The following is a 16,576-nucleotide window of genomic DNA, read 5'->3' as shown; positions in this document are numbered from 1 at the left end:
CTCTCTCGCACATGCCACACCCCTCCCCCCTTGCTCACGTTAACTGGCTTTCTTCTCCCTTGCACATTCCCCTCTCTCTTGCACACTCTCCCTCTCACACAAGTTACCCCCCTCTCTCGCATACTCACCGCCCCCTCCCTCTCGCACTCTGCCCCTCTCCCTCTCGCACACTCTCTCCTTCTCTTGCATACTTCCTCCCTCTCCTTTTCTCTTGCACACACCGGCTTTCTTTCTCTTGCACACTCTCCCTCTCTCACTCGCACACACACTCACTGGCTCTTTTCTCTCACACACTCACTGGCACTCTCTCTCTTGCACTCTCCTTCTCCTGTGCACTCTCCCTCTCTCTCACACACTCACTGGCTCCCTCTCTCTCTTGCACATGCTCCCTCTCTCTCTTGCACACTCACTGACTCTCTTCTCACACACTCACTGGCTCTCTCTTCTCCTGCATCATCACTGCTAGTCTCTCTCCTGCACACTCACTAGCTCTCTCGTCTCTCTCACACTCACTGGCTCCCTCTCTCTTGCACTCTTCCTTTCTTGCACACACACACTCACTGGCTCTCTACCCCTCTCTTGCACACTCCCCCACTTTTTGCACACTCACTATCTCTCTCTCTCTTCCACACTCTCTCGCACACTTTCCCTCTTTCTTGCACACACTCCCTCTCTCTTCTCTCGCACACTCATTGGCTCTCTCTTTTCTCGGACATTCACTGGCTCTGTCTTGCACGCTCGCCCTCCCTCTCTCGCACGTGCTCCCCCTCTCTTGCGTGTGCTCCCTCTCTCACACTAACTGGCTTTCTCCTCTCTTGCACGCTTTCCCTCTCTCTTGCACATGTTACCTCTCACTCTTGCATACTCGCTGGCACTCTCATCTCTTGTGCATTCACTCACTCTCTCTTCTCCCGCATATTCACTGGCTCTCTCTTGCACAACCTCCCTCTCTCTCGCATACTCATTGGCTCTCTCTCATTCTCTCTCACACACTTGCTGCCCGCCTCTCTCTCTCACCCGCTTGCTCTCTCTTTCGCTCGCTCGCTCTCACACACACACACTCGCGCTCGCTCTCAAACACGCTCCCTCTCTCTCGGGCGCTCCCTCTCTCTCACGCGCTCACGCGCTCCCTCTCGCTCACGTGCTCCCTCTCGCTCACGTGCTCCCTCTCGCTCACGCGCTCCCTCTCGCTCCCTCTCTCTCACGCGCTCCCTCTCGCTCCCTCTCTCTCACGCGCTCCCTCTCGCTCCCTCTCTATCACGCACACACGCGCACTCGCGCTCGTTCTCCCGTGCGTGCGCACGCACTCGCTCGCTCTCTCCCGCCCGCGCGCGCGCGCTCGCTCGCTCTCTCCCGCCCGCGCGCGCGCGCTCGCTCGCTCTCTCCCGCCCGCGCGCGCGCGCTCGCTCGCTCTCTCACACGCGCGCGCGCACGCGCTCGCTCGCTCTCTCCCGCCCGCGCGCGCGCGCTCGCTCGCTCTCTCACAGGCGCGCGCGCACGCGCTCGCTCGCTCTCACAGGCGCGCGCGCACGCGCTCGCTCGCTCTCACAGGCGCGCGCGCACGCGCTCGCTCGCTCTCACAGGCGCGCGCGCACGCGCTCGCTCGCTCTCACAGGCGCGCGCGCACGCGCTCGCTCGCTCTCACAGGCGCGCGCGCGCGCGCTCGCTCGCTCTCACAGGCGCGCGCGCGCGCGCTCGCTCGCTCTCACAGGCGCGCGCGCGCGCGCTCGCTCGCTCTCACAGGCGCGCGCGCGCGCGCTCGCTCGCTCTCACAGGCGCGCGCGCGCGCGCTCGCTCGCTCTCACAGGCGCGCGCGCGCGCGCTCGCTCGCTCTCACAGGCGCGCGCGCGCGCGCTCGCTCGCTCTCACAGGCGCGCGCGCGCGCACGCGCTCGCTCTCACACGCGCGCGCGCACGCGCTCGCTCTCACACGCGCGCGCGCACGCGCTCGCTCTCACACGCGCGCGCGCACGCGCTCGCTCTCTCACGCGCGCGCGCACGCGCTCGCTCTCTCACGCGCGCGCGCACGCGCTCTCTCACGCGCGCGCGCGCTCGCTCTCTCACGCGCGCGCGCACGCGCTCGCTCTCACGCGCGCACGCGCTCGCTCTCTCACGCGCGCACGCGCTCGCTCTCTCACGCGCGCACGCGCTCGCTCTCTCACGCGCGCACGCGCGCTCGCTCTCTCACGCGCGCACGCGCTCGCTCTCTCACGCGCGCACGCGCTCGCTCTCTCACGCGCGCACGCGCTCGCTCTCTCACGCGCGCACGCGCTCGCTCTCTCACGCGCGCACGCGCTCGCTCTCTCACGCGCGCACGCGCTCGCTCTCTCACGCGCGCACGCGCTCGCTCTCTCACGCGCGCACGCGCTCGCTCTCTCGCACACACGCACGCGCTCGCTCTCTCTCACACACGCACGCGCTCGCTCTCTCTCACACACACGCACGCGCTCGCTCTCTCTCACACACACGCACGCGCTCGCTCTCTCTCACACACACGCACGCGCTCGCTCTCTCTCACACACGCACGCGCTCGCTCTCTCACACACGCACGCGCTCGCTCTCTCTCACACACGCACACGCTCGCTCTCTCTCTCACACGCACACGCTCGCTCTCTCTCACACACGCACACGCTCGCTCTCTCTCACACACGCACACGCTCGCTCTCTCTCACACACGCACACGCTCGCTCTCTCTCACACACGCACACGCTCGCTCTCTCTCACACACGCACACGCTCGCTCTCTCTCACACACGCACACACTCGCTCTCTCTCACACACGCACACACTCGCTCTCTCTCACACACGCACACACTCGCTCTCTCTCACACACGCACACACTCGCTCTCTCTCACACACGCACACACTCGCTCTCTCTCACACACGCACACACTCGCTCTCTCTCACACACGCACACACTCGCTCTCTCTCACACACGCACACACTCGCTCTCTCTCACACACGCACACACTCGCTCTCTCTCACACACGCACACACTCGCTCTCTCTCACACACGCACACACTCGCTCTCTCTCACACACGCACACACTCGCTCTCTCTCACACACGCACACACTCGCTCTCTCTCACACACGCACACACTCGCTCTCTCTCACACACGCACACACTCGCTCTCTCTCACACACGCACACACTCGCTCTCTCTCACACACGCACACACTCGCTCTCTCTCACACACGCACACACTCGCTCTCTCTCACACACGCACACACTCGCTCTCTCTCACACACGCACACACTCGCTCTCTCTCACACACGCACACACTCGCTCTCTCTCACACACGCACACACTCGCTCTCTCTCACACACGCACACACTCGCTCTCTCTCACACACGCACACACTCGCTCTCTCTCACACACGCACACACTCGCTCTCTCTCACACACGCACACACTCGCTCTCTCTCACACACGCACACACTCGCTCTCTCTCACACACGCACACACTCGCTCTCTCTCACACACGCACACACTCGCTCTCTCTCACACACGCACACACTCGCTCTCTCTCACACACGCACACACTCGCTCTCTCTCACACACGCACACACTCGCTCTCTCTCACACACGCACACACTCGCTCTCTCTCACACACGCACACACTCGCTCTCTCTCACACACGCACACACTCGCTCTCTCTCACACACGCACACACTCGCTCTCTCTCACACACGCACACACTCGCTCTCTCTCACACACGCACACACTCGCTCTCTCTCACACACGCACACACTCGCTCTCTCTCACACACGCACACACTCGCTCTCTCTCACACACGCACACACTCGCTCTCTCTCACACACGCACACACTCGCTCTCTCTCACACACGCACACACTCGCTCTCTCTCACACACGCACACACTCGCTCTCTCTCACACACGCACACACTCGCTCTCTCTCACACACGCACACACTCGCTCTCTCTCACACACGCACACACTCGCTCTCTCTCACACACGCACACACTCGCTCTCTCTCACACACGCACACACTCGCTCTCTCTCACACACGCACACACTCGCTCTCTCTCACACACGCACACACTCGCTCTCTCTCACACACGCACACACTCGCTCTCTCTCACACACGCACACACTCGCTCTCTCTCACACACGCACACACTCGCTCTCTCTCACACACGCACACACTCGCTCTCTCTCACACACGCACACACTCGCTCTCTCTCACACACGCACACACTCGCTCTCTCTCACACACGCACACACTCGCTCTCTCTCACACACGCACACACTCGCTCTCTCTCACACACGCACACACTCGCTCTCTCTCACACACGCACACACTCGCTCTCTCTCACACACGCACACACTCGCTCTCTCTCACACACGCACACACTCGCTCTCTCTCACACACGCACACACTCGCTCTCTCTCACACACGCACACACTCGCTCTCTCTCACACACGCACACACTCGCTCTCTCTCACACACGCACACACTCGCTCTCTCTCACACACGCACACACTCGCTCTCTCTCACACACGCACACACTCGCTCTCTCTCACACACGCACACACTCGCTCTCTCTCACACACGCACACACTCGCTCTCTCTCACACACGCACACACTCGCTCTCTCTCACACACGCACACACTCGCTCTCTCTCACACACGCACACACTCGCTCTCTCTCACACACGCACACACTCGCTCTCTCTCACACACGCACACACTCGCTCTCTCTCACACACGCACACACTCGCTCTCTCTCACACACGCACACACTCGCTCTCTCTCACACACGCACACACTCGCTCTCTCTCACACACGCACACACTCGCTCTCTCTCACACACGCACACACTCGCTCTCTCTCACACACGCACACACTCGCTCTCTCTCACACACGCACACACTCGCTCTCTCTCACACACGCACACACTCGCTCTCTCTCACACACGCACACACTCGCTCTCTCTCACACACGCACACACTCGCTCTCTCTCACACACGCACACACTCGCTCTCTCTCACACACGCACACACTCGCTCTCTCTCACACACGCACACACTCGCTCTCTCTCACACACGCACACACTCGCTCTCTCTCACACACGCACACACTCGCTCTCTCTCACACACGCACACACTCGCTCTCTCTCACACACGCACACACTCGCTCTCTCTCACACACGCACACACTCGCTCTCTCTCACACACGCACACACTCGCTCTCTCTCACACACGCACACACTCGCTCTCTCTCACACACGCACACACTCGCTCTCTCTCACACACGCACACACTCGCTCTCTCTCACACACGCACACACTCGCTCTCTCTCACACACGCACACACTCGCTCTCTCTCACACACGCACACACTCGCTCTCTCTCACACACGCACACACTCGCTCTCTCTCACACACGCACACACTCGCTCTCTCTCACACACGCACACACTCGCTCTCTCTCACACACGCGCGCACTCGCTCTCTCTCACACACGCGCGCACTCGCTCTCTCTCACACACGCGCGCACTCGCTCTCTCTCACACACGCGCGCACTCGCTCTCTCTCACACACGCACACACTCGCTCTCTCACACACACGCACACACTCGCTCTCTCTCACACACGCACACACTCGCTCTCTCACACACACGCACACACTCGCTCTCTCACACACACGCACACACTCGCTCTCTCACACACACGCACACACTCGCTCTCTCACACACACGCACACACTCGCTCTCTCACACACACGCACACACTCGCTCTCTCACACACACGCACACACTCGCTCTCTCTCACACACGCACACACTCGCTCTCTCTCACACACGCACACACTCGCTCTCTCTCACACACGCACACACTCGCTCTCTCTCACACACGCACACACTCGCTCTCTCTCACACACGCACACACTCGCTCTCTCTCACACACGCACACACTCGCTCTCTCTCACACACGCACACACTCGCTCTCTCTCACACACGCACACACTCGCTCTCTCTCACACACGCACACACTCGCTCTCTCTCACACACGCACACACTCGCTCTCTCTCACACACGCACACACTCGCTCTCTCTCACACACGCACACACTCGCTCTCTCTCACACACGCACACACTCGCTCTCTCTCACACACGCACACACTCGCTCTCTCTCACACACGCACACACTCGCTCTCTCTCACACACGCACACACTCGCTCTCTCTCACACACGCACACACTCGCTCTCTCTCACACACGCACACACTCGCTCTCTCTCACACACGCACACACTCGCTCTCTCTCACACACGCACACACTCGCTCTCTCTCACACACGCACACACTCGCTCTCTCTCACACACGCACACACTCGCTCTCTCTCACACACGCACACACTCGCTCTCTCTCACACACGCACACACTCGCTCTCTCTCACACACGCACACACTCGCTCTCTCTCACACACGCACACACTCGCTCTCTCTCACACACGCACACACTCGCTCTCTCTCACACACGCACACACTCGCTCTCTCTCACACACGCACACACTCGCTCTCTCTCACACACGCACACACTCGCTCTCTCTCACACACGCACACACTCGCTCTCTCTCACACACGCACACACTCGCTCTCTCTCACACACGCACACACTCGCTCTCTCTCACACACGCACACACTCGCTCTCTCTCACACACGCACACACTCGCTCTCTCTCACACACGCACACACTCGCTCTCTCTCACACACGCACACACTCGCTCTCTCTCACACACGCACACACTCGCTCTCTCTCACACACGCACACACTCGCTCTCTCTCACACACGCACACACTCGCTCTCTCTCACACACGCACACACTCACTCTCTCTCACACACGCACACACTCACTCTCTCTCACACACGCACACACTCACTCTCTCTCACACACGCACACACTCACTCTCTCTCACACACGCACACACTCTCTCTCACACACGCACACACTCTCTCTCTCACACACGCACACACTCTCTCTCACACACGCACACACTCTCTCTCACACACGCACACACTCGCTCTCTCTCACACACGCACACACTCGCTCTCACACACACACACACACTCGCTCTCTCACACACACACACACACTCGCTCTCTCACACACACACACACACTCGCTCTCTCTCACACACACGCACACACTCGCTCTCTCACACACACTCGCTCTCTCTCTCACATGCACACACTCGCTCTCTCTCTCACATATCATACTTGCTCTCGCTCTGCATTGGAGTGCTGCTTTTGGCTGCAGTAGAGGGCTTAAGTTGCAAGTTGGTGACTGAGGGAATTTGAGTATTAATTTCTATCTGAAGTCTAGTCTTTCTTTAATTTAATTATTAACCAAAAGGTGATGTTTGGATTGGAAGAAGGTGAGTCTCAGACCAGCTTTAAGACAGGGTTTATACAGGCTCTGCTTGCACCTACAACTGGTTAATTAGGTAACTGGCTTAAACAGGTTTTCAGAGACTAGATTCAGAGAGTATAAAAACAGGCCATCTTACAGTGCTGCATTTGTCTGCACTGGAGTGCTGCTTTGGGCTGCAGTAGAGTGCTTAAGTTGGAGTTTGGTGACTGAGGGAGAGCGGTGAGGAGAGGGATGAGCTGATCCTTTGAGTACTGAGAGTACGCTCGGGTAAGTATTTACTACTTTTACCACATAGTTTTTAAGGTTCATCATTTGTAAGGGCGATATTCTGTAACAATGAGGGGCAGGAAAGAAGGGCCCTACTGTAATTGATATTATTTGATATTAAGCATCTTCCAAAAGGTTCAATTTAATTTAAAGGGATAAGTCATGGCAGGAGAACTCAAAACCATAGTGTGCTCCTCCTGCTCTATGTGGGAAGCCAGGAACGTTTCCAGTGCCTGGGGTCAGCATGTGTGTGGGAAGTGTCTCCAGCTGCAGCTCCTGGAAGCCTGGGTTTCGGAGCTGGAGAGGCAGCTGGGGACACTGTGGAGCATCTGCGAGGTGGAGAGTATCGTGGATAGCTAGTATAGGGAAGTGGTCACACCGCAGGCTAAGAGTCCACAAGCAGGAAGGGAATGGGTGACCACCAGGCAGAGCAAGAGGACTAGGCAGGCAGTGCAGTAATCTCCTGTGGCTATTACCCTGCAAAACAGATATACTGCTTTGGATACTGTTGGGGGGAAAGCAGCAACAGCCAAATTTGTTGCACTACGGTTAGCTCTGCTGCACAGGCGAGGGGTAAAAAGTGTGGAAATGCAATAGTTATGGGGGACTCAATTGTAAGGGGAATAGATGGGTGTTTCTGTGGCCACAAATGAAACTCCAGTATGGTATGTTGCCTCTCTGGTGCTAAGATCAAGCATATCTCAGAAACGGCTACAGGACTTTCTGAAGGGGGAGGGTGAACAACCAGTGGTCGTGGTACACATTGGTACAAATGACATAGGTAAAAAAAGGGATGAGATCTTAAAAGCAGAACATAGGGAGTTAGGAAATAAGTTGAAAAGTAGGACCTCAAAGGCAGTGATCTCAGGATTACTACCAGTGCCAGAGTGGAAATAGCAGAATATATCGGATGACTATGTGGCTGAAGAGATGGTGTGAGGGGGGGGTTTCCAATTCCTGGGACATTGGGACCGGTTCTGGGGGAGGTGGGACCAATGGCTTTGGAAGGTGCTGCCTAAGGAGACATGGTGAGTTTCTGCAGTGCATCTTGTAGATGCTACACACTGCTGCCACTGTTAGTCAAACTATCATTTACACTACCTTTTCTACCAGAGCCATCCCTCACGCAACCACTCCCCCACCCCATTTACCGATGATTGTTTAAAGCCCTCGTGACTACTATCTATCTTGTCCACTAGGACCCTGGTCCAACCTGGTTGAGGTTAAGCCTGTTTCAATTTTACAGTTTCTTCCTGTCCCAGTACTTCAGCCAATGCCCCATGAAATGGAACTCCTCTTTCCTACACTGGTACTTCAGTAATGTGTTCCCTAATGGATCACCCCGCTAGTTCTCCATTACCCCAAAGCAAATTTGAGATGTCCCTCACCCTCGCACCAGTTGGGGAAAATACTATGTTGAACCTACTTACAAAAAAGTGCTAATTATTGAATCCCCTACAGTTACCACATTTGGCTTCTTTTCCTCCCCCTCCTTCCCTCTTTGAACAGTATTGTGCTCCAAACTGCTTTGGTCAACATTCTAGCTGTCATTCTGACATTTTTTATTCTTCTTCCCACAGGTAGCAAGTACCTTGTAGCTGTTGAATAGGATTAGTTTCTTTGGATCCTCACTCTCTACGGGTCCCCTTACCCTGCATACTACTGGGTCACAGCAGCCCAGTTCTGTTCATGCACCTGTCCACGAGGTGTGACCTAAGACTAGAGAAAACTGCCCAGATAATTCTCCCCTCTTTTATGTCTCAGTGTCTCAAACTCGCACATCAGCTCAATGACAGAGAGATTCAAGACAAAGGTGCCTATTCCTGATGTGTTCACTCTGGACATCTCACTTCTTCTAATTTGCACAAAGGAAGATGGTTGTGGTGGTTGGAGATCAATCATCTCAGTCTCAAAACAGGCTCAAAATAGCAGAAGCCCTAGAGAAGTATAGAATGTGTAGGGGGGAACTTAAAAAGGAAATTAGGAGAGCAAAAAGGAGGCATGAAGAAACATTGGCAGGTAAAATAAAGGAAAATCCAAAGTTATTTTACAAGTACATTAAGAGTAAGAGGATAACTAGGGAAAGAGTAGGGCCCATTAAGGACCATTAAGTGTGTGGAGCCAGAAGACGTAGGTAGGGTTCTAAATGAATACTTTGTGTCGGTGTTCACAAGTGAGAGGGACGACGTGGATATCAAAATCAGGCAGAAGCACTGTGATATAATTGAAGAAATTAGCATAGAAAAGGAGGAGGTTCTAAGTGGTCTGGCAGGCTAAAAGTAGATAAATCTCCAGGCCTGGATGAAATGTATCCCAGGCTGCTGAGTGAGACAAGGGAGGAGATAGCAGGGGCGCTGGCAATAATTTTCAATATCTCTTTGGCCACAGGGGAGGTGCCAGAGGTCTGGAGGACAGCCAATGTGGTACCATTATTCAAGAAGGGAGGAAGGGATAAACCAGGGAACTACAGGCCAGTCAATCTAACCTCAGTGGTGGGGAAGCTATTGGAAGCAATTCTGAGGGACAGAAATAATCTACACTTGGAGAGGCAGGGGTTAATCAAGGACAGTCAGCATGGTTTATTAAGGGGAGGTCATGTTTGACCAATTTGATTGAGCTTTTCAAAGTAGTGACCAGATATGTAGATGAAGGCAATGCATTTCATGTAGTCTACTTGGATTTAAGCAAGACTTTTGATAAGGTCCTGCATGGGAGACTGATAACGAAGGTAAGAGCCTATGAGATCCAAGGCAATTTGGCAAATTGGATCCAGAATTGGCTGAGTGGCAGGAAGCAGAGGTGATGGTCAAGGGCTGTTTTTGTGACTGGATGCCTGTGTCCAGTGGGGTTCCACAGGAATCGATGTTGGGTCCCTTGCTGTTTATGGTATATATAAACGATTTAGACTTGAAAGTAGAAGAGTTGATCAGTAAGTTCGCAGATGACACAAAAATTGGTGGGGTGGTAAATAGTGAGGAGAATAGCCTTAGATTACAGGAGGATTACAGACGGGCTGGTCAGATGGGTTGATCAGTGGATCAGTTTAATCTGGGTAAGTGTGAGGTGATACACTTGGCAGGACAAACAAGGCACGGGAATACACGATGAATGGCAGGACCCTGGGAAGTATCGAGAATCAGAGGGACCTTGGTGTGCACGTGCACCGGTCCCTTAAGGTATTAGGACAGGTAGATAAGGTTGTATAGAAAGCATATGGGATACTTGCCTTTATTAGCTGAGGCATAGAATATAAGAGCAGGGAGGTTATGCTGGAACTGTACAAAACGCTGGTTAGGCCACAGCTAGAGAATTGCATGCAGTTCTGGAATCCACATTATAGGAAAGATGTGATTGGACTAGAGAGAGTGCAGAGGAGATTTACCAGGATGTTGCCTGGGCAGGAGAGTTTTATTTATGAGGAGAGATTGGATAGACTGGAGTTATTTTCCCTGGAGCAGAGGAGATTGAGGTGGGGGGACATGATTAAGGTGAATAAAATTATGAGGGACATAGATAGGGTAGACAAGAAGGAACTTTTTCCCTTGGTGGGGGATTAATAACTAGGGGGCATAGATTTAGGGGAAGGGGTAGGAGGTTAAGAGGGGATTTGAGAAAGAGTTTTTTCACCCTGAGGTGGTGGGAATCTGAAATTCACTGCCTGAAAGGGTGGTAGAGGCAGAAACCCTCACAACATTTCAGAGGTATTTGCATGTGCACTTGCAATGCCATGACATACAAGGCTATGGGCCTAGTGCTGGAAAATGGGATTAGAATAGTTAGGTACTTGTTTGACTGGCGCAGACTTGATGGGCTGAAAGACCTTTTTCTGTGCTGTAGATCTTTATGACTATATGACTCAGCCCTACGATGTCATGGCAGGAGTTTTTTTTTAATTCATTCATGGGATGTGGGCATCACTAGCTAGGCCAGTATTTATTGCGCACTCTTAATTTTTTTGCTCTTTATAGACTGCTCTTTAAAAGATGGTGGTGAGCTGCCTTCTTGAACCGCTGCAGTCCATGTGGTGTAGGTACATGGGAAGGAGTTAGGGAAGGGGTTCCAGGATTTTGACCCAGCGACAGCAAAGTAAAGATGATACAGTTTCAAGTCAGGATGGTGAGTGACTTGGAGAACTTCCAGGTGGCGGTGTTCCCATGTGTCAGCTGCCCTTGTTCGTCTCAATGGTAGTGGTCATGGGTTGGGAAAGTGCTGCCTAAGGAGCCTTGGTGAGTTCCTGCAGTGCATCTTATAGATGGTATACACTGCTGTGACTGTGCTTCGGTGGTGGAGGGAGTGAATGTTTGTCAAAGAGGTGCCAATCAAGCTAGCTGCTTTGTCCTGGATAGTATCAAGCTTCTTGAGTGTTGTGGATGCTGTACTCATCCAGGCAAGTGAGCAGCATTTCATCACACTCATGATCTGTGCTTTGTAGGTGCAGTTCCTAAGGATAGTGTCCTTGGTCCACCCGTCTTCAGTTGCTTCGTTAATTACCTTCTCTCCATCATAAGGTCAGAAGGAGGGATGTTTGCCGATGATTGCACAATGTTCAGCACCACTCACGACTCCTCAGATATTGAAGCAGTTCATGCCTGTATGCAGCAAGACCTGGGCAACATTCAGGCTTGGGCTGATAAGTGGCAAGTAACATTCGGGCCACACAAGTGCCAGGCAATGACCATCTCCAACAACTGAGAATCCAACCATCTTCCCATGTCATTCAATGGCATTACCATTGATGAATCTGCTACTATCAACATCCTGGGGTTACCATCGACCAGAAGCTGAACTGGATCAGCCATATAAATACTGTGGCTACTTGACCCAGTCACTGGCTGGGAATTCTGCAGTGCGTAACTCACCTCCTGACTCCCCAAAGCCAGGCAATATTTAAAAGGCACAAGTCAGAATGTGACGGAATACTCTCCACTTGCCTGGATGAGTGCAGCTCCAACAACACTCTTGATGCCATCCAGGACTAAGCAGCCTGATTGACTGGCAATCCATCCACCGCCTTCAACATCAACTCCCTCCACCACTAACGCACAGTGTCAGCTGTGTGTACAATCTACAAGATGCACTGCAGCAACTCAAAAAAAGAGTCCTTGGACACCACCTCCCAAACCCATGGCCACTACCATCTAAAAGGACAAGGGCAGAAGGTGGATGAGAACACCACCACCTGAATGTTCCCCTCCATGCCACACACCACCCTGACTTGGAACTATATTGACATTCCTTCACTGTCACTGGGTCAAAATCCTGGAACACTCTACCCAACAGTACTAAAAACAAAAAAACTGCGGATGCTGGAAATCCAAAACAAAAACAGAATTACCTGGAAAAACTCAGCAGGTCTGGCAGCATCGGCGGAGAAGAAAAGAGTTGACGTTTCGAGTCCTCATGACCCTTCGACAGAACTTGAGTTCGAGTCCAAGAAAGAGTTGAAATATAAGCTGATTTAAGGTGTGTGCACACCTTAAACCAGCTTATATTTCAACTCTTTCTTGGACTCAAACTCAAGTTCTGTCGAAGGGTCATGAGGACTCGAAACGTCAACTCTTTTCTTCTCCGCCGATGCTGCCAGACCTGCTGAGTTTTTCCAGGTAATTCTATTTTTGTTCTACCCAACAGTACTGTGGGTATACCTACATTACATGGACTGCAGTGGCTCAAGAAGGTGGCTAAGCACCACCTTGTCAAGGGCAATTAGTGATGGGCAATAGAAATGCTGGACTAGCCAACGACGTCCACATCCCATGAAATTTTAAAAAACTGTCCCCGAACTCCTATATCCTGCAGTCCAGAAACACAATCATTTTTCCATATCTTAGTTCTGCCACAACTTAGTTATAAGTGCCCATTCAACTTCCTGCTCATTGTAATTAACCTCTATTCAGACATAATTGACTGCTGTCACAGGAAAACAGTTTCTGTTAACAAACATGCAGTTTATTTGACAGCTTTTTAAAATTAAGTAAAACTCAAAGTTTAAACTAAACTTCAATTTGAGATCTGCTCAGCAAACAGTTCCACTCGCAACAAATTTTCACTGAACCTTAAGATCAATGAACAGTAACCCCACCGCCGATGCAAATGTAAAATAGGGCGTGATGATTTCAGTTCGGCAATACGATGTCATCATGCTAGTCCCCAAAATTACAGAAGGCGAGTGGGTATGGAAATTAGCAGACCACCTGCCATTTTGAAATTACTAATTAACAAGCTATTGAGGTTGCTAACGACTCAATCATCTGAAATTTTTTGTTGCCTGCTCCATTGTTCAGGTGTCTGCTGTGAAAAAGTTTGGGAGCATTTTATGGCAGCTTTGACAAGGTGGCACCAGGGCAGAAAAATAGGCCTGCCACTAGGACTATGGCTGAATGTAGGAGCAGATTCTGCTGGTGAGGTGGCAATATCTGCATGCTTTTTTTAAACTCATTTTTGAGCCCTCAATAAAAAAAGAGTCATTCAGAAAGCAGAGGGCCTTTAACCTTGTTAAACTGTTCGCAGCATTACCTCCACTGCCGCATGTTATCCCAGCCTACCATCCTGATTGGGCACAGAGCTCTGCTTTGCTCATCTAACTGAACTCCTTTCTGCTGCACAGCCACTAATTGTCCATCCAACATTTTGAGCTGAGACGACGGGGGTGAGAGCGAGCAGACTACTCAATTTCCTTTCCACCTTCCTCACCCCACTGAAAAATATAAAATCTAGCTCCTCATCTTTCGATTAGGCACTATTCAGCCTTGTGGACTCAACACCTTGTCTAATAACTTCAAATTGTGGCATTTCCCTTAATTTTGTTTCTTATATCTTTGCAGGTTTTAGTTTTAACTCATTTTCCCCTTACTTTTGTCCATCATTTTGCCGATTACACCACCTCTCGACACATCTTTTGTTTCTTTATGTGACCTATTACCACTCCATTTGGCCTTGTGCTACTAACCTTTTTTCACTTAATCTCTCATGCTTTGACCTTCTCTTTTCTTTTTGTTCCCACCTTTCCCCCTTTCATTTGCTTAAAACCTATCGCAATTCCAACTTTTCCTACTTCTGATGAAATGTAATCAATCGGTTTGAGATATTAACTCTGTTTCTCTCTCTCTACAGATGCTGCCTGACTCAAAGTTTTTCCAGGATTTTCTGTTTTTATTTCCAACTTTTCAATTCTGTTTATAACGTACTCCCACACTGTGTGTGACGGTTCTACTCTTCAGCAATTACTGTTTTGTACCCTCGTAGAGGAATGATTTGAGACTTTCTTTACTTCTGTCAGAAGACTTTGAAAGAAACTGGAGCCTGAGAAGGTGAAATTGGTCTATACCAGCAGCGTGAAATTGGCTAGCAGTGAACCAGCAGTTGATTTTTCACCACCCCCCCGATCTTCTTTCCTATTAAATTCACAGCGCAATAAATTTAAATTATTTTTGGAGACTGTTTCCAAACCTCATTGTCACTTCTACTTGGTTTGAAATTAAAAATCTTGCCAATATTTTCCGTGTCAATGGAAAATAAAAACTGACATTAAAAATTCTAAATCTGATTCGCTATGTGCCAGTTTCTGCTGCCATAGACCAATTTCACCCTCTGAGTTCTCACAGCTTTTATTTCAGGCAAATTATGAATTTATTTAATACATTAACAATTCCCTTTCTCTGTTATGAACAGAAAACAAAGAAATAGTTTGTGTGAAGTGGAATAACTGTCATCATGTTGGAAAGGAAAAAGAAGATATTGTTTATAGGGAATGGATTTTTTTTCTTTTAGTCAATCATTTCTTTTGGCCATACATATTGCTTAAAAAATACTTCACTTCTGTGCCATTTTTGAGGTTTAAAGAATTTTTAATAGCAGTGAATGAAACATCCTAAAGAATCAGTACATCGACGTGCTATGAATTAATTTTTGTTCAGCCGTTAAAGGCAATTTAAGTTTTATTGAAGAAAGTATGCATTAAATTTTCCAACGTTGCTGGTGGATGCAGGAGTACTGTCAAAAATCAGAATAGTCCCATCAGATAATGATACTGTGTAACTTGAGCACATTTTATATCAACTTATTTAAGCATAAAATTTACGCAAATGTTTAAGCCTGGAATGTAACCTGGTGACGGTGGTTGAGTCCACAAAGCTGTACAAATGGGACTGCAAAAAAGTTGGTAAAGTTAGCAGACAACAATATATCTTCTTAATATGCAAATTAGGGTCCTATCTGTGTCAGACTTCCAGCATTTATACTAATCACCAATGAATGATATGAATGTGAAGGTATGAATTATAATTGTCCAAGGTATTTGTTAGGTGAATGATGGGGGCATTGAGCAATGTATGAGGCTAGTATGGCCACTTGTATTAAGTCACTGATCTTCTCTCAGCTCTGCATCCAGGTCCTCAGGGCTACAACCTGGCATTGGCCAACGCAGCTTGTCTGATGAGGAAAAATTGCATTGCTCCTGCTCTCCATGTCCTGAACCAAGGTCTCCAGTGCAGTGTTGAAAAATCTTGGAGCCCACTGTCTGCCATTTTTTGCCATGCTTGTCTCTTTCCCAGGTCAAAAATCACTTTTAGAATAATTTACAGCACATGGTTCAGCCAAAATGCACCTGACCTTTAGGAGCTACAGGCTGTCGTTTAAACTACTATCGTTTAAATTTAAAAGGGAGCATGAAGTTTGCAACTGTCTATATTAGAAGCAATGATTGTGAGTTATTTGCACATCAAGATCCCAATGTCTGTTTTTGTGAGTTATTGAATTTCACAGCCTATGAAACTTTTCCTTGCACTATGACACAATTCAGTTTTTCCAAAATGCTGTGTCATGTCCCTAAGACATGAAAGAGATCATAATTTTTTAAAACATTCATTCATGAGCATCACTGGCTAGGCCAGCATTTATTGCCCATCCCTAACTGCCCTT

At 50.9% G+C, this 16,576-nt stretch overlaps 1 protein-coding gene across 2 annotated transcripts in view; it reads right to left on the bottom strand.

The window, feature by feature from the left end:
* ak9 (adenylate kinase 9) overlaps positions 1-16,576 on the bottom strand; it is a 156,772-nt gene that overhangs the window by 28,910 nt on the left and 111,286 nt on the right. The window contains exon 17 of one of the 2 annotated variants that reach the window (XM_041187857.1): positions 15,573-15,649. The exons of the other annotated variant lie outside the window; for it this stretch is intronic. Within the exon in view, the coding sequence (XP_041043791.1) occupies positions 15,614-15,649 (36 nt within the window). The 3' untranslated portion in view covers positions 15,573-15,613. Of the gene's footprint in view, positions 1-15,572; positions 15,650-16,576 lie in introns of those variants that run through there. 2 annotated transcript variants of the gene reach the window in all.

This window comes from Carcharodon carcharias, chromosome 5 (genome assembly GCF_017639515.1).
Source record: "Carcharodon carcharias isolate sCarCar2 chromosome 5, sCarCar2.pri, whole genome shotgun sequence".
Taxonomy (NCBI): domain Eukaryota; kingdom Metazoa; phylum Chordata; class Chondrichthyes; order Lamniformes; family Lamnidae; genus Carcharodon; species Carcharodon carcharias.
This window is presented reverse-complemented; position numbering and strand designations above follow the sequence as displayed.